The 21,833-nt window shown below is 42.7% G+C and overlaps 1 protein-coding gene across 1 annotated transcript; it reads right to left on the reverse strand.

The window, feature by feature from the left end:
• Positions 1–2,729: 2,729 nt before the first annotated feature.
• Positions 2,730–21,267, reverse strand: Dapl1 (death associated protein like 1). The gene is made up of 4 exons (XM_028769099.1): positions 21,157–21,267; positions 11,782–11,869; positions 9,620–9,680; positions 2,730–3,014 (listed from the first exon to the last, which is right to left on the reverse strand). Exons 1-4 carry the CDS (start codon positions 21,212–21,214, stop codon positions 2,898–2,900), a joined length of 324 nt encoding a protein of 107 aa, XP_028624932.1. The 5' UTR covers positions 21,215–21,267; the 3' UTR covers positions 2,730–2,897.
• Positions 21,268–21,833: the final 566 nt, after the last annotated feature.

Genomic DNA, 21,833 nt, shown 5'->3' on the forward strand with positions numbered 1-21,833 from the left:
AGAAGGGGCTTTCTCTTTCTGGGGTGTCAGTGGAGTAGGAAGGTCATTTGGGTGCTTTCTCTGTCTCTCTGAGCTGGCAGGTCTTCACCTCAGCATCTGGCTCCCAAGTCTTCATTGGTAAAATCGAACGGCTGGGATATTTTATTTTATTTTATTTTATTTTATTTTATTTTATTTTATTTATTTGGTGTTTTTGAGACAGGTTTTCTCTGTGCAGCACTGGTTGTCCTAGAACTCACTCTGTAGACTAGGCTGGCCTCAAACTCAGAAATTCACCTGCCTCTGCCTCCCAAGTGCTGGGATTAAAGGTGTGCACCACCACTACCTGGCGATTTTTTTTTTTTAAAGGACAACAGACTGTCTCATGAGTCTGGTCCTTTTTCTTCTGATAAATCCAGTTTCTGTTCAGATCTAAAGGTCACATCAGATTTTTTGCTTCCAGTGGTGTATAGTTAATAACTCACTTGTGAATGGGAATTACTGCTTTTGTTCTCACTGTGTCACAAGACTTTGAGCATTCTCCATCTAAGCATATCCTTTGTTATGGTTTGTATACGCTCAGCTTATCAGAAGGTGTGGCCCTGTTGGAGTAGGTGTGTCACTGTGGGCTTGGTCTTTAAGACCCTCATCCTAGCTGCCTGGAAGCCAGTCTTCCACTAGCAGTCTTCGGATGAAGCTGAAGAACTCTCAACTCCTCCTGCACCATGCCTGCCTGGATGCTGCTTTACTCCCGCCTTGATGGTAATGGACTGAACCTCTGAACCTGTAAGCCAGCCTCAATTAAATGTTGTTCTTTATAAGAGTTGCTTTGGTCATGGTGTCTCTTCACAGCAGTAAAACCCTAACTAAGACATCCTTCATCTCTGGGCAGAGAGAATGGTGCCCTTCCTCTCATCTCACACCCTTTGGGTGACAGGACCTTCTTGTCCCATCTTTGCCATTTTTCTTATGCGCTCCATGTTCTTCCCTTTAGACCCAAATCCTTGCCATCCCCCTGGATTCTTCATGTTGGGCTCCATCCCTCGTTGTCCATCTCTTAACGTTCTCAGTCTGGAGCTTCTACTGTACACTCACTACTCTTCATTAAATAGCTTTGATGAGTCTTAGGGGTCACTTTGTCCTGAAGGTTTCAGCTGGGGGACATGTGTGATGCATCTGTTTGATGATGGTCACAGAGGGTAAGTGGCTTAAGGTTTTAGAACCATTGAGGAACAGAAACAGAACCATTGAGGAACAGAAACAGAACCCTGTCTCCTAAATCTTAGAATTTCCTGACACTAGCTCAGAGTACTGGGAGCTGGGCTAAGCCTAGGTGGAGTGGTTAGGATTATTTTATGGACTCATGCTGATATTGATTGAAAACTTGATATTGTCTCAAATTAATTTTCCTTTTTTTAAAAAAAAAACTTTGTATTGACTCTGTGAATTTTATTCAAACCCACTCATTTTCCCTTCCCCTCATACCTGCCCTTTTCCCTTGCAGCCTCCCCAAACAGAGAACAAAAACTCTCATTGTGGAAGCTGTAGTGTGTCACAGTGTGTCCCACAGTGTACTCTTTTGTTCACACTCCTTTGCTTACAAATGTTCATTGTAATGAGTCTGGTTCTAGGTCTCTGGCTTCTGCTACTCGATCAATACTGGAAACTCTCTGGGATTGCCCTCAGAGATCCTGTTGTTGCCCTGTGTCATGGAGATCCAACAGTTTTGGGTCTGTAGGACTGGCCCTTTCATGCACTTCAGCAGTTTGTCAGTGGGATAGATGTTGGGTGGGCCAACTCAAAGCCCTGGATCTGGGTCTGAGAGGTATCTGAACTGGTCAGCCCACCAGCTCTCCCATTCTTACACCCTTGGGCTGGCTCTGCCCTGTGCCCAGTTGAGGTACATGGCCTTCTCTCCCAAGTGTTGAGCAGTTGAGGGGTAGGACAGCTCTCCTGTTCTGATGATCTCAGGGCCAGCTCTCCTGCCTGCCATAGGTGGCAAGGGACAAGATGGGAGGTTGGTATCTCTCCCTTGCCTATGTCACCAAATAGTAGACAAGTGTCAGGGCCAGCTCTCCCACACTCATGGCCTCAGAGTCAGTTTGCCTGTGATCTCAGCATTACTGTGATAGCCAGGCAAGGTGCAGGGCCCACTGTCCTCAGTATTACAACTAGTGAGGATCATGGCCAGTTCTCTCATGACTCGGGGCTAGCTTTTGTACCTTCCTTAGATGGTGAGGGATGAAGGAGAGGAGGAAGGCATATCTCCCTCACCACCTCCCAGCAGACAGGGGGAAGGGCCGACTCTCTCGTGCTCATGCCCTAGGGGCTGGGTCCCCTAAGCCCCCCACATCCAGTGCCAGCTCTACTGTGCTGCCAAGGTGAGGTGCAGGGCCCACTCTCCCAAATGCTGTAGCCAGTGAGAGGCAGGGCTAGCTGTTCTGCTCGCATGACCCCAGGGCCAGCTCACCTGACTCCCTTAGGTGGCAAGGGTAGGGGAAGGCATCTCTCCCTCGTCCAGGCCTCAACACAGTAGAAATGCTTGGTGTGCTTCCCCCACCCCACCCTCAACCTTTGTCTGCAAGGAGAACTGTTTATATGTGTGGAGTCATAGTCAGTATCCAGGAGGTAAGCACTGAGCCACTGTGGTAGATGGACTAGGGTGTTCTAGATCATTCTCACATGCTGCAGAGTTACATATAAAGTTCTGGTAGGATCCTGATACATAACAAAAGGAGCACAGGAATGTATTGGATTCATAATTTTGGAAACTTTATTATCTAAAGTGAGAAGGGAAGATACAAAAGTTGTTTTATTTACCAAGCAAGGGCAGCAGGCCTACAGGAAGTGTTGGTCATTTTTGCTGAGCTGTCAGATTGTGGGGAAGTTGACCAGATGGTTGTGTTTTCTATCCTGGCCTAACATTTTCGAGGCTGCTGGATAATGTAGGCTCTCTTCAGTGGAGCAGCCTTCTCCAGAGCAGGTGTGGGCTTCTGATGTGCCGTGTGAACTGTTACTGGAAATTTATGGTTGAGCTAAAGGTGAAAAGGGAAGAAGAAGTAAGCATATTGGATCCATTGGGTCACAAAATAGTACAGTAGTAAAAAGCAATACATTGGTCAAGTCGCAGTTTCTTCTTCACTAAGACCTTTCTTCAACAGCACTGCTTGTCCTAGGCCTTTGGGAGGGAGTGTGTCTGATACACTGTTTCCTTAGATTTATAATGTATCTTTAGTTTTTATAACCATAAGAGTATATGACATAGATAAGTAAAAGTCTAGGCTGGCCTTGAACTTATGATCCTCCTGCCTTAGCCTTCTAGGGGCTGGAATCAGAAACATGTGCCATCATCTCATGCTAAATATTTGTTCTGTGGTCTCATTTTGAAAAGCAGAGATGGTGAAACATATCTGTGCCAGTGCTCTGTACTATCAGCAGTGGTTCTAGCATTAGTGTGTGGAATAGATCATTATATTCTACGAAGCATGTGGACACATTAAGAAGAGGTTCCGACGGTGGGAAAATTCTTCAATTAATAATTAAACAATCAGGAGAAAAAGAGCCTCTGAAAGAAGTTACAAAGTGTCAGTTTATGTGTTAGGGCAGCACACCTGAAATTGTAACTTTTTTCAGTAAAGAGTGTGATGTTGGCCGTTCCTTCCAGTTCAAAGTAAACAACTTGGAAAAGGAACACTGAAAACCAGCTAACTTCAGGTGAAAACGATTCTCATCAGTCAACTGTGAGGAACTGGGTAAGCCTGTTCAAATGAACACAGACCAGGAGACCTGCTGCAAGTAAGAGATATTTCTTTTTGACCAAATATCCTGTGGGATTTACATCCAGTGACACTTAAGATGGGAGGGTTTCAGAGTGGCTGAGTGATTTGCACACACACTTCTTAGGAAAAGTTTGGACACAGTGACCTTTGGGTCTGTTCAGTTTGGGGTTTTCAAGCTCATCAATACTGTCCCAAGGTATGTCAAGACCGGGCTGTTAGCCAGCCAGGAAGTGGGGCTTGTGAGCATTGAATTTATCACTATTGAATTTGAATGCCCTTGCTTTGACACTCAAACTAAATAAAAGCAGAGATAAACTGTTATGACTCTGAGGAACACATTGTTTATGGTTGGACTGGGTTCTTCTAAACTAGGGAAAACATGTGCCTTACATCTCTTCTCAAATACCCCTGGCCAAGCTATTGCACACAGCAGTGACTTTCATTGAAATCGGACTCTGAAAAGTATTCTTAGACTTTAAATGCACATGTACACACACACACACACACACACACATACTGCACACACATACTATATACATACACTCATGCACTACACACACATATAAACTATACACACACTACACATGTACAAACATGCATACACACAGACTATACACACACATGTACATGCACACACATATGCACAAACACATACTGTACACACACACACACAAACACACATGCACGCGCACGCGTATGAAATCTACACCCAACAGTGTTAAAAAGGCCTACCTCTGAGGGATAAGATCATGGGAAATTCTTAGTGCTTTAGTTGTAAGTATTTTTTTACTTTTTTTTTTTTTTTTTTTTTTTTACAATGAGCAGATATATTATGTACTAATTAACCCCAAGGGTGGTCTCCTGCTGACATTCCAGAAGAAGGGATCAAAATAATTTATATTGGCTATAAGCATTGCTTTAAAGTCTGAAAAAGATTGGGGTACTTTTTTTTAAGTCAGAGCAATTATCATTAGTGTATATGTTTTGCAGTATGGTAAGGGGAAGCATTTTGTTTTGTTTTTCTTTTAACATTAGAGTCCAAGGGCAATTTCAGGGGTCACTGATTTTAGTGGTTTGGTTCCACAGTGGGCATTTTTAGCTTCATCTAAAACAGACAAGTTATTTCAGGTTGACTTTAAATCACACTATAAAAATCACAGATAGGAACAACAACCTGGCAAGTTACTGAAGGTCAAATGTGAGGTAAAGGGGTGAGCAAGAAGACAAATGGATGCCCCTGATGGAAGAGCTGCAGTCTGAGTAGTCAGTCAGAATGAGGAGGGCCAAGACAGGAAGTTGGGACAGGACAGAGAAAGCCATGGGCCATCATTGTTTGAGTGTAAGGGCCAGTGGGAGGAGCTAGGAAACCGGAAGGGGAGGCAGTGCTGGAGCACCTAGTTTGTTGGCTCAACACTAAGTTGTTATTGTCTGTGTCCTAGATTATCTAGAAAATTTAAGGGGTATGTCTCTGGGGTTGTCTTAAAAATTATGGTAAAATTGATTATTTTACCCATTTTAAGAAGTGTTTTACAGACCAATAACATTAAATGTGTTCATTTTGTTGTACAATCAGCACAGCTACCCCTTTATGGAACTTGGACCCCAAACTGAAACAAAGTGCCTATTAACATTCCTTTAGCCGGGTGGCAGTCAAGAACGCCCTTAGTCCCAGCACTGGAGAGGCAGAAAGAAGCAGGTGGATTTCTGTGAGTTTGAGGCCAGCCTGATCTACAGGGCAAGCTCCAGGATGGCCAGGGCTACACAAGAAACCCTGTCTCCAAAACCCAATCAGACAGAAAAACAATATTCCTTATCTTAGTGTTTCTATTACAGTGATAAAACACCTTATACCGTCACTTAAAACTATCACTGAGGGAAGTCAGGGCAGGAGCCTGAAGGTAGAAACAGATGCAGAGACCCCGGGAGAGTGATGCTTACTGCCTTACTCTTTCTGGCTTTCTCAGCCTGCTTTCTTATAGCGCCCAGGGATGGCTTTATCCACAGTGAGCTAGGCCCTCCCACACAATCATCAACTGAAAAAATGCATCACAGGCCTATCTGGTGGGGGATTTTCTCAATTGAGGTTTCCTCTTCTACATGACTCTGGTTTGAGTCAAGTTGACATAAAAGTAGCCAGCACATTCCACAATTCTTCAAGTCCTTGGCAACTCTGTTTTATTGTGTCTCTATGAATCTGATCATTCTAGATATCTCATATAAGTGGAATTCAGACAGTATATTTCTCTTTACTTACCTCAGTTAACACAATGTATTCAAGGTGATAGTACTTGTCAACATTTCCTTGCTTTAAAGTGAACAATACTGAATTTTATACCACAGTTTGCTTTTCCATTCATGAATCCAGAGATATTTGGGACAGAGTTGTTTCTACTTCCTGGCACTTGGAAATGATGCTACAATGAGCATTGGGGTCCAAATGTCTGTTCAAGTCCCTACTTTCAAATTTGTGTGCACACAGAAAAAGAATTGTAAGATTATAAGCAATTATATGTTTACTTATTTAAGAAATGAGTTCATGGCCATCCTGGTCTACAGAAATTTCTGAGATAACTGAGGCTATATGAATAAACCCTGTCTAGAGTAAAACTTGTTTCTTGCCTGAGTCACCAAGGTACTGAGAGAGAGAGAGAGAGAGAGAGAGAGAGAATGAGAATGAGTGTGTGGTCTATGTGTATATCTCTATGTGGATTCTGTCTCATGGCTCCATTACAGGGGTGACATCAAAAACAGATCAAGAAAAAGTCTTGTGTTGGCTTCCTTCCTTGTAGATACCCGTGAGCTCAAAACCTCTATTTTTAGTTTCAGGGAGAACAGTCTAAGAAATCTGATCAAAGTCTGTCTGCCCAGAGCTCTGAAATAAACTCTAGGTGGAGAGAGATCAGGGGCAGGTCCTGCTTTTGAGCCTGAAGCGTGGTGATATGAGTGGATGCCAGCACCTCCATTCATCTTCCCGGGTTTTAAGTTCCAACTCCAATGTTGGCACTTACATTTCCACACCCTGTTAAGCCAAGCACTTAAAGCAATACGCACACATCAGTGACATTCAAGGGCACTCCCACAGATACGCTAATCTGTGGAATAAGAAGAACCTTCCTAATTTCACAGATGACTTGAAAGTTTTCTTTCCTAGGATCCCATTTCACTGGCAGCTGGGCTACTTTGGCCAGGGGATGACCCAATGCCTAGCAACCCAGAAAAGTCTTTCTAAAAAGGAAAAACTTTAAAAAAGTTTTTAAAAGGGGAAAAAGGAAAAAAAAACTTTAATTAGACTCTAATATCACATCTTTATGTAACAACATTTTTAAATATTTAACCAGATATCTTTGTGTGTTGAGAACACAACTCAGTATCTTTCCCCACCCTTTGTTTTAAAAAGAAAATAATTTATAGTACGTGAACAACCACAAACCTTTGAGGAAGTACATGACATCTTAAAAGTCAAGCTGCTTTTGAAAGTGGCCAGTAGAAATTAGTCAAGACCATGTCTCTAGATGTTAGCATAGAGAGCATTCAGGTTATCCGATGCCTTTTCTACAGAGAGACCAGGCTATGTGTACAGCCGGTGGGCCATGCAAACATTCTGTGTAGGGATGGAGAGGTAGGGAAGGAGGAGAAGCAGGGTGGGGAGAAGAAGAAAGGAGTCTGGGAAAATAGTGGGAGGAGAATGCCCAGGATGCTCCAGACTTAGATTAATCCTGTCCCAACCCTCTGGGAAGTGTTTTCAACCTCCCAAGTCTCAAACCCTAGGTTGGTAGACCAATGGAGATTTCTTGTCATGACTGACTGGTTGGTGAGGCCTTATAGGAAGTGGTCATCTTAGACTATTACAGTTCCAAAATCACGATCAGAAATATCACAGTTCCTGGGGCTAGACAGAAGCAGCTGAAAGTGGGAAAGAATGTTAACAAATGTAAAAAGTATGATCCTTGATTATGCTGCTATGTTTCTGCTGAGCAACTGTTAGGTCTTCATGGCAACACACTATGGGTGAAGAGCCACTGTAATACTGGGGATAACATCAAAAGAGGTATGTGGTTCTACTTTGGGTTTGTTTGTTGTTTTGTTTTATCTATCTATGTAGTGTTGGACATTTTGGAACCTGCTATGTAGACCAGGCTGGTCTTGAACTCACAGAGATATGCCCACCTTTATCTCCCAAGTGCTGGGAATAAAGGCTTATACCACTATGTCCTGCACACTGAGTTTTATTTTTATGTACACTGTGTGTGCAAGTGCAATGGAAGACAATAAGGTAGCTGCCTCAAAAAGGAACAGGCAGAAAGAGAGAGAGAGTATCTGATACCCTCTACAGACACACAGACACAGACACAGACAGACAGATAGACAGACAGACAGACAAGCAGGCAGACATACACATACACACACACACACAGACACACACATACACACATACACACAGAGACACAGATACACACAGACATACACACACACATACACACACACACATACACACACACACACACACACACACTTTTCTCAAGGGCAGCTACACAGTTTCTGCTCTTTTTCCAGAGCTAAGCTGAAGGTCCCAGATCCCGGTTTTGGCAACACAGTACTTCAAAGTATAGCCCTTCAGCACACTGACTCCTTACACCTCATAGGCAGTGGGTGCAGGAGCCCCTCTTTCTACTCAAAAGACCAGAACCTTTTGAAGAATCTCTTCGAAAGAAGAGAGAGGCTCCTGTGAACCTCTTCCCCTTGTCTATCAACCAAGAAACTGATGGAGATCTCGGGAAGGGAGACAAGAATTGACCCACACCCAGAGCAGAGAACAGACTTAGCTGCAAACTGTCAGCTACTCTTCTGGTCCATTTGGTCCTCTCAAAATGATTTCTCCTCACTGAGTGGCTCATTCTCTACTTCCTTTCCCTTTATGCTGCGAATGGAAGTTCCTGCTCAGGGATGGGCTATTGGACACTCACTTTTCTTCCTTGCCTAGCTCCTAGGCATGCAATAAACTTCTAGGCCTTCTCTCCCACTAATCTGTCTACTGGTTTATTTCAGACTAAAGGCTGGAATGTGGGAGAGAAGGTGGAAGCTCACTTGCAACTTTAAGTCTTTAAACAGAGGCAACTCCATCCTGTTCCTTCAGTAAATGGGCCAGTCGAAGAGAGAGTGGCCTTCTTTAACATTGTTAGGATAAATGTGTTTGTCGCTTGAAAATAGAATAAGAGTGCACAAAGTTTACCTACAGAGTTTAGGGCTCAGAGAGGAGGTGGCAATCACAGAATCCCAAACCAGTAATTGCTGTCTGCCCAATATGACTCTTTTTGAGCTGTCTGAGCTACTTGGAAGAAATTCAAGCTCTAGAAGGAAAAAAATTAGTAGCAGCCAAGCTCCCTTATAAATGTATTTTATTTGATAAACCCAGCTGGTGTCTGGCTGCTTCCAGCCCCTAATCACTCAGCCCTGTACTCACCATTGCCACAAATCAAGTATTTCCTATGGAGATGCAGAGGTGCAGAGGAAGGCCAAAAATGGCTGGAGTCTCAACACAGAAGCTGTCATTTGTAAGAGTATGCCAGTCTCCCTGAGAAATATTTGAGAGGGCAAAGGAAGGTTCTGAACACTAAGCACTGTGACTCTGACTTCATCCCTTGCCTTGTTTTCAAATTATTTATTTAGAGGCACTTTAAGGATTCTGGAGAACCGGTTCTTCTCATTTTAACTGGTTTATGTTTTTTTTCCCCCACAAGGACAACTCACAGGCTGGAAAAAAATCTCAGTGGTCATCTATAGGCTCCCACAAGCCACGTGATCCACTGGATAAATAAATACAGAGCTAGAGCATTGTCTGTATCGCCTTGTGCACGGCTTACCTTGTCCAGTGTGTCGGTCAGAGCATCCAACATCTGTATCTTGGCAACATTTGTGATGGGACTGTGAAGATGAGAAGAAGCTTTAAATAAGATCCAAATCCTGAGGCGGGGAATGTAGCTCAGTGGTTGGTAGAGTGTGTACCTGACATACACAAGACCCTAGACTCAATCCCAGCACTACCCACTCCCCCAGCTACCATTTGGGCTAAAGGGATGATTCATTCAGTAAGTCCTTTCTATGAAAACCTAAGGACTGAGTTTGATCTATAGAACCCACAATAAATAAATAAGTAAATAAATAAACAAGATTTGGAGATGTGTATCTGTTATCCTAGCACTGGGGAGGCAGAGAAAGGGGCTAGCTGGTCTGCCACCCTAGCCTTTTTGATGAGGTCCAGGCTAATGAGAAAGCCTGTTATAAACAAAGGGATATCTATCTATCTATCTATCTATCTATCTATCTATCTATCTATCTATCCTACTGCCTACAACAAGCTGGACCATCCTGTATCAATGATCAATGGAAAATATGTTCCACAGGCTTGGGATAAATATATATAAATTATATATACATATGTGTTTTTTTTTTTTTTTTAGAAAAAAAATCTACTGGAGAGACTAAATGATTCATGCAGGTTTTTACTATGCTCAGCAACACCTAGAGAACAATGTTCTGCCTCCATGTACCCATGAGCCATACCAAGGTTTGTCAACCAAGTTGCTACTATAATTGATTTTTATCTTTTCATTGAAGCATTGTATACACGCTATAGGCATATAGCTTATGGTACCATACACTGAAAACACTTGTTAATTCAGTGACCTTTGGGGAAAACCAGTTCCCTGAAGCCAAGCTGCATGGATGAGTTCTGTCTTTGGCTTTCACCAGCAAGCCACCAATAGCCACCGTACACTGTACATTCCCTGTGTCTACCTTTCTTCTCTCTGGCCAAGGTGTGCTGTAGGAGGTTCCAGTTGGGCCCCAGTCCAGAGTATAGCCTGCAGGCAAACTGCCTTTCTTGGTTAGCCAAAGAAATGAGCGAGCTCAATGAAGTAGAGAAAGACTGAGTTGACCTGACTTTGGGTCTCTGCATGTATGAGCATGCATGTACATGAATACTACACACACACACACACACACACACACACACACACACACATATGCAAAAGCCCAGTATAAAAGGTGAAAAGGACACAGCAATTGCAGTCTGTTTCCCTCTACATTCTCCCTGTGAGACTTAAGCAGGTGTCTGAACATCCCTTGTATCCTTTTGAACAACTCACTAGTGTTCCATGGAAACTAATCTCTGAAGCAACCCTCATTGGGCCACTTGGAGGGATCAGGCCAATTATATCCACTTCTTTTCCAAATGCACTCATTTTTCCTTAAGCAAGTCTTTGGGTGGTTGGTATATCTATGTATAGGATATACCAACTCATACCTCTAACTTTATAATGTCAAGGTCATGGTAGGAGATGCAGGGAGACAACAGCTCCAGTACTGGTGCTTTCAAACTTTGCCTTAGGTATGGTTTCAGTTGCTCTGAGAAACACTCTGACCTTAAGCAACTTGGGGAGGAAAGGGCTTATTTCATCTTATATTTCCAGGGAATAGCCCATCACTAAGGGAAGTCAGGACAGGAACTCAGGCAGGACAGGAACCTGGAGACAGGAGCTGATGCAGAGGCTATGGAGGAGTGCTGTTTGCTGGCTTGCTCCTCATGACTTGCTCAGCCTGCTTTCTTATAGAAGAACCCAGAATCACCAGTGTACGGGTGGCACTGCCTACAGCAAGCTGGACCATCCTGTATCCATGATCAATGGAGAATATATTCCACAGGCTTGCCCGCAGGCTTACGGGGTGAGAGCATTTGCCTTATGGAGTTTCCCTTTTCCCAAGTTACTCTAGACTGAGCCAAGTTGACACAGAGCTAATGGGGACATAGTGGCTATTAGTTTAAGTAAGTGAATGGTGAGACATGGTCAGGTGCATTTGGGACCATTTAGAAGGAGGCAGAGTGGATAGGGCGTGATGGGGTCCCAGGGAACACTCCTGTTGGTTGTTCACCTCTACCCAAGCCTGGCTGCCTCCCCTGGAATTCTTGGGGCCTTGGTTTGTTCCTGATTACTTCTGGAAGCAGAACTGCAAGCAATCCCCCTACCTTGTTTTCTCCAAGCCTGTCTTTTTCGTGTGTCTTTCCAAAACGCCCATCTCTTGTTTTTTGGAAATTCGCATCCCTCCAGCTTTCACTGGAAACAAAAAAATACCAGCACGCGTGTCAGAACAGCTTTGTTTCCTAGACAGGAGTAAATTCAAGTTTCCAAATTTACATAGAGAAAAAAAAATTTATCTAAACAACAGAATTAAAAAAACCAAAAAACCCTAAGGAAGCCAGGGTAGGGAGGAGGAAGATCTGGGGTTTACTTTTTATGCTTAGAGAGGTGGAATCAAGGTTGAAAGGCAGACGGTCACACCCGAATTTAGGAGGAATAGCAACACACTCCCTTAGGCATTGGGGGTGGGGGAAGGGAAGGAGGATTTTTTTTTCTCTTGTTATCGAACCAATTACATTCTTTAAGATAACAACCCATAATTACAATGTGACCCTTTGTTTTCCCACAAGATTAAAGCTTTGCATGGCTTGCAGTTTTGTTTTTTCAATGGAAGTTTTCAAAAGCCAGATTCTGAGAGATGAGCCAAATTTCAGGGTGCTGACAGACGTTTAATTCAAACTAGGGGCTTTGAATTCCAGAGGCTAGCCACCTTCCTCTTAGACCCCAAACCTCCATGCTGGCTGAACTCTCTGCCATCCTAATGAGTAATTAAACTGTATTAATAGTCATGCCATTCAAGAGTTCAATTAGTGTTAATTAGGCTACAGATGACCTAAAAGCAATTTGAATGTTTAACAATGTCAGCCGAAATCAGAGTTGAAAAAAGAACAGCCTGTTTCAGATTGCAAGTCAAAACAAATTCCTTCCTCTTTTCCCAGAAAAATCACACATCTCAAATCTGACAAGTGCCAAGGAGAAGTGGCTTGAACATGCTAATCCTCTTTATGGAAACGCCACTTGGGCGATTTGCTAAAACTAATTCCAGTAAGGTAAAAAGTAAAGAAAACCGATTTCTCAGAGCTTTCGTGTGACTGACTTTATCACTCTTCTTATAAATATTAATACTTAACTCTTTTCATCGGACATACATGCAGAAGGGGTGCAATCAAGAAACATGAAAAGACTTGTGAAACCCTTCCCACCATCTCTAGTTCCCAGTTCCTGGTCTTTACCCGGAGATAGTTTATACATTATTTGTTTTAAATGGTAACATAAGATAGTAACTGTTCTGTGTTTGGTTTATCCACCATCCCCACCCACCAACCATACATTTTATAGAACAGTCAACATGTCTCTATTTTTATCTGTGTCTTTCTTCTTAATATCTGCTTTGCGATTCTATTATGAAAACCTTCTGCATTTACTTAGCCACTTTGCTAATGCTAAGCATCTCACGTGGTTCCAATTCATTGTGTTTGTAAACAAAGCTTCCGCGACTATCCTTCTTATACATAACTTTGTACTAGCACACGTACTATCTGTGGGATGTATTTCTAGAATCGACTTTGCTAGGTGCATTTGGAATTTTGTTAAATCTTGCTGAATTGTCCCTCCACAGGGGTCACACTAGTTTACAGTCTCATCAGCTACCATGGCAACAATTGTTTCTCCAATGAGCTAGGAAATGTTTCATCTTATCAACCAGTAAGCTAAAAGTTAGAACTATAATAGGCATGGAGAAGCTGCCCTGGATCTTCTAAGTATCTGGAAGCAGAAGGAGGCCCAACCTCCCTGCCTTCATTTCCCGCTGGTTCATCCGGGTCCCCTGCTTACTTCTACACGTTAGGAGCTAGAGAAGAGGAGGCAAGTAGATGGGCTGGTCTGAGAGAGAGGATGACCTCACAATACCCTCCCTGATTCTTCTTGTATTTAGACCTAATGGATCTTGCCCACCTTCTGAGAATTGGTTTGGTTCCCATGCAAGCTCACAGTCACCCATAACTCCAGCTCCTGGGGATCTAACACACGCACACACACACACACACACACACACACACACACACACACTAATGAAAAAAAAGTTAAATCTTAAGCCTGGAGCTCATGTCAGGACTTGGAAGGTTGGGGGTCCTGTACCCCTTTGTCTGTTCCTCTTCCTGATACACATAGATCAAATCTCCTCTCTGCTTTTGATTGCCACTTAAATGGCATGTTGGGAAGATGGCCAGACTTAGCTACTTGGGGCTGCCAGAGCCAAAGCTTTTCTCCTAAAACTCCAGGTTACAGGAGTTTTAATTCATTGTGTTTCCTTTTTGTTATTACAGCTCAGGCTGGCTTAAGTTTTGTATTTACTTTTTTATGAGCTGTGCATAGTTTTTGTCTAGTTCTCCCCCATACCCTCTTGGATTACTAGTCTTTTTTTCAACCATTTCTCACTTAATTTTAGGAGCTGTTTGTGAAATACATTGCAAATATAAAATAGTTAATTGTACCATTTATTGCTTTTTTCTTACTTATTGATAATGTCTGCCCCACTGTAAAACTTTACACCTACGCGGACTTGACAATCTCATATGGGTTTGTAGAGGATGTGATGTTTTACAGGCATTCTCTGCTGTCTTGTAGAAGTTCAGTGGTTTCATCCTATAAAGTCAGCCTCTGGTTTTATGCTTATGTGCTTGGTCCTTCAATAATATATTTAATGCAAGTCATATGGAAGAGGCAGGTCTGGCTTGTTTGGTTTGGTGGCTGTTAAGACCAGATTTTGCTATGAACCCAAGTCTCCCTGTGTAGCCCAGGCTGGCCTCAAACTCCCAGTCCTCCTGCCTTACTTCCTGTGTGCCGCAGTTACAGGTGTGCATCACCACACCTGGTTTGATGTACGTTTTTTTAGATGATCTAAATTTGAAAATTAATCTTTTCTCTATCAATTTGAAATGTACCTTTATTGCATACTGAGTTCTTACACACACACACCCCACACACGTCGTCTCTCTCTCTATAGACATATATATCTATATATCTATATATCTATATATATGTCTCTCTATGTTTCTGATATATATATATGCACCACAACACCTCCATAAATTTATGGATATTTTTAAAAGTGGAGATTTGTGTCATTGTACCCCTAGTGGCTCTGTGTTTGAGAATACATGTGACCTTCTATTGTTTGCCTCTTCTGAGTCCCTTGGGAATTTGTTCAGGTCAATCTTACACATTTATGCTGAGTCTTGTACTTCATAAGCATGTCTGTAAGCCAGGTCTCTTCTTCATGCCCAAACTAAGAACTTTACAGGTGAAAAAACTAACTGAACACCAGTGAGTTTATCTTAATTGATTTTTACATTTAGGATATAGTGAATTCTAATATTGCTTATTTTGGCTTTCTATAGATTCCCTTAGACTTTCCAGATGGAAAAAATACATGTGATTTACAGAGCGTAAAGGATCTCCTTTAGAAAAGTGTTCAATAGTGGTGACTGTGAAGATCTTTGCCTTTCTTATTTTTAAAGGCTTGTGTTTCCTTATTAAATGTAATATATTATTTGGGTGTCCATCTCTTCTTACATATTTATCTGTCTACATATACATATATTATACATTTTCATCACATTGAGGGAATATTTTTCATTATCATTCTATTATTTGAAGAAATATTGAATTTCAACAAATGCATCTTCACGCTTATGAATATGTTCATATATGTGTTTTTTTTCCTTAATGTATTTCATTGCTTTGGTAATGTTGACTTCATTTGGAAGGACTTATAGAGACTCCAAAGGAGGGTTCCAAGAGAGAAGGGAGGGATTTCAGTCACAGGAGGAGCTGTGGAATCAGTCAGGCCACGAGGAGGGTGAGGAGGCCATCACCAAACTTCTGAAGGGTCATGTGTCATACTGTGGTGATCCTAAGGAAATGCTGGACAACTCCCCCGAAGCCATGAGACTGTGGTGATTTGCTATAGTTTGAGTTGTCCTCAAAGGGTTGATCTAAAAAGCGGGTCCTCAGTGTAGCTATAACGGGAGTGGGATGTATTCAGAGGTAGGGTCTCTTGGGAGACCCTAAGGTCAGTTGGGAGTGGCCCTTGGAAGGGATATAGGGACCCCAGTCTATCTTCCTCCTGCCTTCTGCTGGGTGAGTCTAGCTAGCTCTTTTACCACAGAGTCTTTACCACAGAGTCAATCTTTAGGACTGGGAACTAAACAAGCCCGTTTGATTTATAGAGTTAGCCTGCCTGAGGTATCTCTTATGCTAATGAAAACAGATGGATACAAGAACTGTGAGCTAAGTATCTAGTTTTCTTTCAGCTGGGGTTTCATCCCTCAAAAAGGAATAAATCCCATTGTTCAGAGGTATTCCTAAGAATAAAGATACATAAGCCAGACTGGCGGAATGACTCAGTGCGTAAGGTGCTTGTCACCTAGCCTGAGAGTTTTATCACCAGGACCCACATGGTAGAAGGAGAGAAGCAGATTGTTTTCTGACCTCCACACATGCATGTGCTATAGGGAATACCACCCATACATATAAATACATGTACATTTTTAAAAATGGGGAGTATTTTTAACAAGATACATAAACCTTTGTTTCATGGTAGACACGATAATTAGTAGTTGTTCATATTTAGTAGTTACTTGATATTTAGATTGATTGATTGATTTTTGGCTTTTTGAGACAGGGTGTAGCTCTGATTATCTTGAAACTCACTCTGTAAAATCAGTCTGGCTTCGAACTCAGAAATCTGACTGCCTCTGCCTCCCTAGTGCTGGGACCAGAGGTGTGCACCACTACTGCCTGGCTTATTTAGATGTATTTTAGGTTTCTCCAGAAGGAGAGGGCAGAGTGAATATCAAATAAGAAAAGTTTCCGAGTAGTTTGTGTTATTCAATGCAAAGTACGTTGGTGGTACAACGGTCAGTGCCTCTTGGCCGATAAGTAGGTTGTTGTGTCATGAGCATCCTAGGAGAATTCTGGAGGAACGTAGAGGAATGGATCAAACAGTCTTCATCAGTGAGATTCTTATTGTGATCCTAAACCTTCTAATCTCCCGTGAAAAGAAAATCCATCATTTGCTTCACTTTGGAAAGAACATAACCACTTCACAGAGAGACAAACAGCAAAAGGGTATTCTAGAACCCCACACTGCCGGAGTTCTTCATTTTAAAAAATAAAACAGGAACATTTAGGGAAGACAATTTGATTTGTGGCAAGACACAGAAACTATCCCCATTCTGTGGGAAGATATATTGATTTATAGAGTGAGGTTCTCACAGACTTGTGGTGAATGAACCAGTTGGAACCAGTTTGTGGGAGGGTCATCTTCAAGGCTCTGCTGGGAACACTGGTCTCGCTGGTCTCCCAGGATCTAGATAAATCATGACTATAGCCCACGACAATCACACCCTGGCCCATTTTGTTGATACCATGGAAGGACTTTCCCAAGGAGCCGCCGTGGTGTCTAAATCAAGCCTTTCAAACTTACATGCACACACCCCCAACTCCAGCTTCATCTTCGGGGTATAATTTCTTTAGAATCTTTGTGTAAACCCAACTGTAATTCAACGAAGCAAAGTATGAATAAGTTTACTCTCTTAAAGGACCATATATACAAACTTGAATACAAATACAGTAAGATATTCAAGACTTTTGGTGAGAAGAATGAATTTGAATCTACAGAAGTATAAAAAGATGTTCTTTTGGGTTGTTTCATTAGGAATCCTAGGTTGGTTCAGGAGGATTGAGCCTTTTCCTCCCTGCCTCTGGGGTAGAACTGAGCTCTTGTGGTAGATTTTGTGGTTTGTAATTTTTCAAAGATAGATCTTGTAGTTTCAAATGCTATATAATTTCCTGTTAAGATTTTTTTTTTTTCAGTATTTGGTAGAGAGCAGTCAAGACAAAAACCAGCCTGTAAGAAAAATTAGCCCCTTCTTTCCCTCGACCACGGAGAATGTATCTAAGAAAGCAAGACACCACAAAGTTTGTGTGCACTCTGCTTTATGGCTGAAAACTGATTTGCAGATCTCATTAAAAGACAAATGCTTACAGAATGCTCAGGGTACATTCCGAGTGGACTTGTCAGAGAATTTTTGGTTGTCAATCAAGAGCCCTGAAAGTTCTCAATAAAAGAGGCTTTTTAGAGCAAGAAAGTTTTGTCTCAAAGCCAGTTTTATTTTCCAGTCTCAGGGATGTGTGACTTTAGTGCATTCTCTTGGCCTCTCTGCTCCTTTGTGATGCTTCTCTGTAGAACACCTGGAGAGCTGCTGCCATGTCTAGAAGTTTCTATGCTGTGCAGCGCAAGGTTGACTGAGTGAACGGCAGTTGCCCATGCAGTCACCAGGCTCTTCTTTCCTTATTTTGGGCAGTGGATCTCACACAGTTCTCTTCTAACCCCCTTCCCTGCCCCAGTCCGTCCTCCTTATTCTGCATGAGTTAACTAGTCAGACTGATGAAAATCAAGACTTCCTTCTGTTTAGTTTTCATGTCTTATTAAAATTAATTTTTGGGGGGGAGGGGAGAAGGATCTCACTGTGTAGTCCCAGCTGGCCTGGAATTCTCTCTGTAGACCAGGTTGTTCTTGAATGCACAGAAATCTGCCTGCGTTTGCCTCCTGCGTGCTGAGATTAAAGGAATATACCACTCTGCCATGGCTTATTTTTTATTGTTTTGATAGAATATCTTTTATGTATTATTTGACAGTTGTATGTAGTGAATTTCCCCATCTTCTATTTATTATAGCCTTTTAATGAGTACATGTTGTTATGCTTCTTGTATGTTTCTTACTTGTCTCCCTCCTTCACTGACTGATCCCATCCTCCTTGCCCTCCATTTTGTTTGAAGTGACATTGGTCCATAGGCAGTTATGGTCACCTAGGGGGTTCTTCATGATACTCCTTCCCCATAAACTTTCCTCTTTCCCACAGAAGCCAGAAAATGCCTCTTGCGGTTCACAGCTAAATCTCTGTACAGCTCTCATTCTTGGGGGTAAAAATCAATTTTCAAACGTCAAGACTGGAGATGAACTCTCGAACGACTGTTAATTTTCCTGTTCATCATGCATCTAGCTTCCTTGGACCACCTTCTACTCACAATTTTGGTATTGCTGTTCATGTGATATTTAGTTCTTATAAAACAAAGAGAAGCCTGGAGCTGGTGGCACACACCTTTAATCCCAGCACTGGAGATGCAGAGGCAAACGGATCACTGAGTTCAAGGCCTGCCTGGTCTACAGAGTTCCAGGACAGCCAAAACTACACAGAGAAACCCTGTCTCGGACAACAACAACAACAAAAGCCCTGAGAGAAAGGTAAATCAAAAATCAGGAAATCTAGGCTACTTCGTGATTTACATTGTCTTGTTTCAGGGCATAGATGTAAAATGAAGTCTAACAGTGGTGTGAGATATTACATTAATACACATAAAGGAAGTGCTCCCCCCCACCAATAGGTGGGAGAGTTCCAGCTGGCTGACTTCTGAGTGGTTCAACTCATAACTATGCTGCAAGCACTAGTGTCTTTTCCCACTGGGATTGTTTTCTGTCTGGACTACTGCAGCAGGTACCGGTGAGGCTCCCGCACCTGAGTCCAGAGGAATCATCCTGCCAACTCCAGTGGGTTTTACGAGGCCCCAGTTTTAAAGCAACATTCAAGCGTTGGGTACTTATATTAATTTTATATTAATTTTCATCCTCCTAATAGCCTCACCAGATTGATGTTGTTATCCCCTTTCAGAGGAAAGAAAACCGAGGCCGGGCGGTGGTGGCGCACGCCTTTAATCCCAGCACTTGGGAGGCAGAGGCAGGCGGATCTCTGAGTTCGAGAGTTCGAGGCTAGCCTGGTCTACAGAGTGAGTTCCAGGACAGCCAGGGCTCCACAGAGAAACCCTGTCTCGAAAAAACCAAAAAACCAAAAAACCAAAAACAAAACAAAACAAAACAAAACAAAACAAAACAAAAAAAAACCGAGACTCAGAGAGAGAGATAGATTAAAAGTGAAGTTCAGACCCGACCTTGTCTGGTTCTGACTGCCTTGCCTTCCCTTCCCACCACATGGCATTAGCTTTCTGACGTCAGACATTTGTATTTTGCTTCTAAATATCAGGTGAAGATTTAATAGAATCTTCGGCATCTTATTAGTTTTGTTCTCTAAATAAAACTTTGCATCATTGCAAACTGGTTCAGACTATAAATAAATAAATAAATAATAAACAGTAAATAAGTGGAGACCAGCTGAAGGATGAGGCTTCTTTGTTCTCTTGAGCTCAGTGGGAGAGTAAGCCTGCCTTCATCTCCATCCCAATTATCCCAAAGCCCTTATCTGCAGTGTCACAGTTCATAATAATTCATTGTCATGCCAGAGGCATTGTGACATGCTTGATGGAGTCATGGTGTGCTATGTACACAGAGTAATTAGCAATCATTAGTGACGGGGACAGGAAGTTCCCCGGTGGCAACATTCAAACTTTCATTTAAGTTTAACTTTGTGCATGAATGTAGTGTAGCAAATCAGATTTTTAGGTGATCGGAGCGGAGGCAGCAGGAAGAGAGCGGTCCATTTCTTCTCATCCCTGCAGTCTATGAGCTCCTCTAATGACTTGTCCATTCGCTCCCCTATTCGTTTCCATCAAAGCCTTTAAAATGTTAATGTTAAAAATCGCTAAATGTAACTCCAAGTGCTGAAAGTCAGTAGACTGACAAAGGAGATCGGCCATGGTGTCTAGAATAAGCCGGAAGACTATACAGTTCTCCTGGGCTGCCTTCCAGAAAGCGCTGGGTCTGTATCAGATCCTCACCCTTTGCAAAGCCTGTGCCTGCTGTCCTCCCTGCCAGCAGCTAAGAGGCCTCCACCTCCTCTTAGACCTGACAAAGGATTATACAAATAACTGGATTTGTAAATGGAGACAGGCAAGCACAACGCAGCCAGGCTTTTCGAGATGCTAAGGGGAAAAGGATAGCAGTTGAAAGAATGTAAAACCGACTAAATGTAGGCCTGTTCATGCAAGCCAAGTTATGTAAACACATGCTTAGTTACAGACAGAGTTGATGCCAATAGCATGGATTTTTTAAAAAAACGAAGACTCTTTAGTTGTTAGAGCCTCTGCAGACCCTGGGTGCTTATTTAAAAATGCTCCTCAGTTTATGGGTTGAGAGCATTGCCCAAGCCCAAAGACTCCAGAAGCGGAAATGGGGCTCTGTTCTTTGCATGGAAGTCAGTATGAGGTCAGCTAACCATGGGCATGTTGGAGAAACCCGAGTATGAAAGGTAAGAGATCCGGTAGGGTTCCTCAAGGTGGTAACACCCCGGTGAGGGTAAGTCACAGGTAATCTACAACCATGGAGGAGCTCAGGTTGCTGGAAGTTAAAGCAACAGTGGTACGCAGTCAACCTCCGCTCTGGTGAGGTGCTTTCTGGGAGAATGGATGCAAGCACGGTAGCCTTTTGCTGTGGGAGCGAGGTCAAGTTGGGAGGCAGGGGGACCTACCTGCTGGAGCATGCCGCCCTTTCAGCGGGGATGGCAGAACTTGTACTTCACTTGCCATAGTGCCTGTGTGCCAGTGCCTTGCCGGTGCTCTGAGGCTGAGTGCCAGTTGTAACTGGCTCATCTCACCTCACTAAGGCTTTATAGCTCCGGGGGCGGGGCCCCTTGAGGGCATTGCTGAGCAACAACTGGGCTCATCTTTAAGCTGCCCTGGAACCTGATTCTTCTTGGCAAGCTTTCTCTTTCTTTAGTCTGGAAAAGCCAGGTAGATGTTTACAGGACAGAGGGAGTTCTGAGGAGAACGTAGAGAAGATCCAGTCTGGATGAATTCTTTTTAACATCAACAATTCTCTCCCGTAAGAGCAGTATACCAGTGTGAGAGCCTTGCAACGTCCAGGCATGTCAGGATGGACAAGACAGGGTCTTTGCTTTAAGACGTCTGTGGTCTTTCTAAGAGACAATACAAGTGAGCACCTTGCCTTTTTAAGGACTTCCCAGTGTTGAGCACTCATGCTAAGAAAAGAATTGCAGGTGTGGACAGGCTTCTGTGCAAGTATATTCATGATGTATTTCTTTTCTTTCTTATGTTGTTTGTTTGTTTGTTTTAAAACAGGGCTCTTAAGAGATGAGCCATCTTTCTAGTCCTTTTGACTTTATTTGGAGACAGGGTCTCCAAATAA

Source organism: Grammomys surdaster, unplaced genomic scaffold (genome assembly GCF_004785775.1).
Source record: "Grammomys surdaster isolate TR1022 unplaced genomic scaffold, NIH_TR_1.0 191, whole genome shotgun sequence".
In the NCBI taxonomy this organism is placed as follows: domain Eukaryota; kingdom Metazoa; phylum Chordata; class Mammalia; order Rodentia; family Muridae; genus Grammomys; species Grammomys surdaster.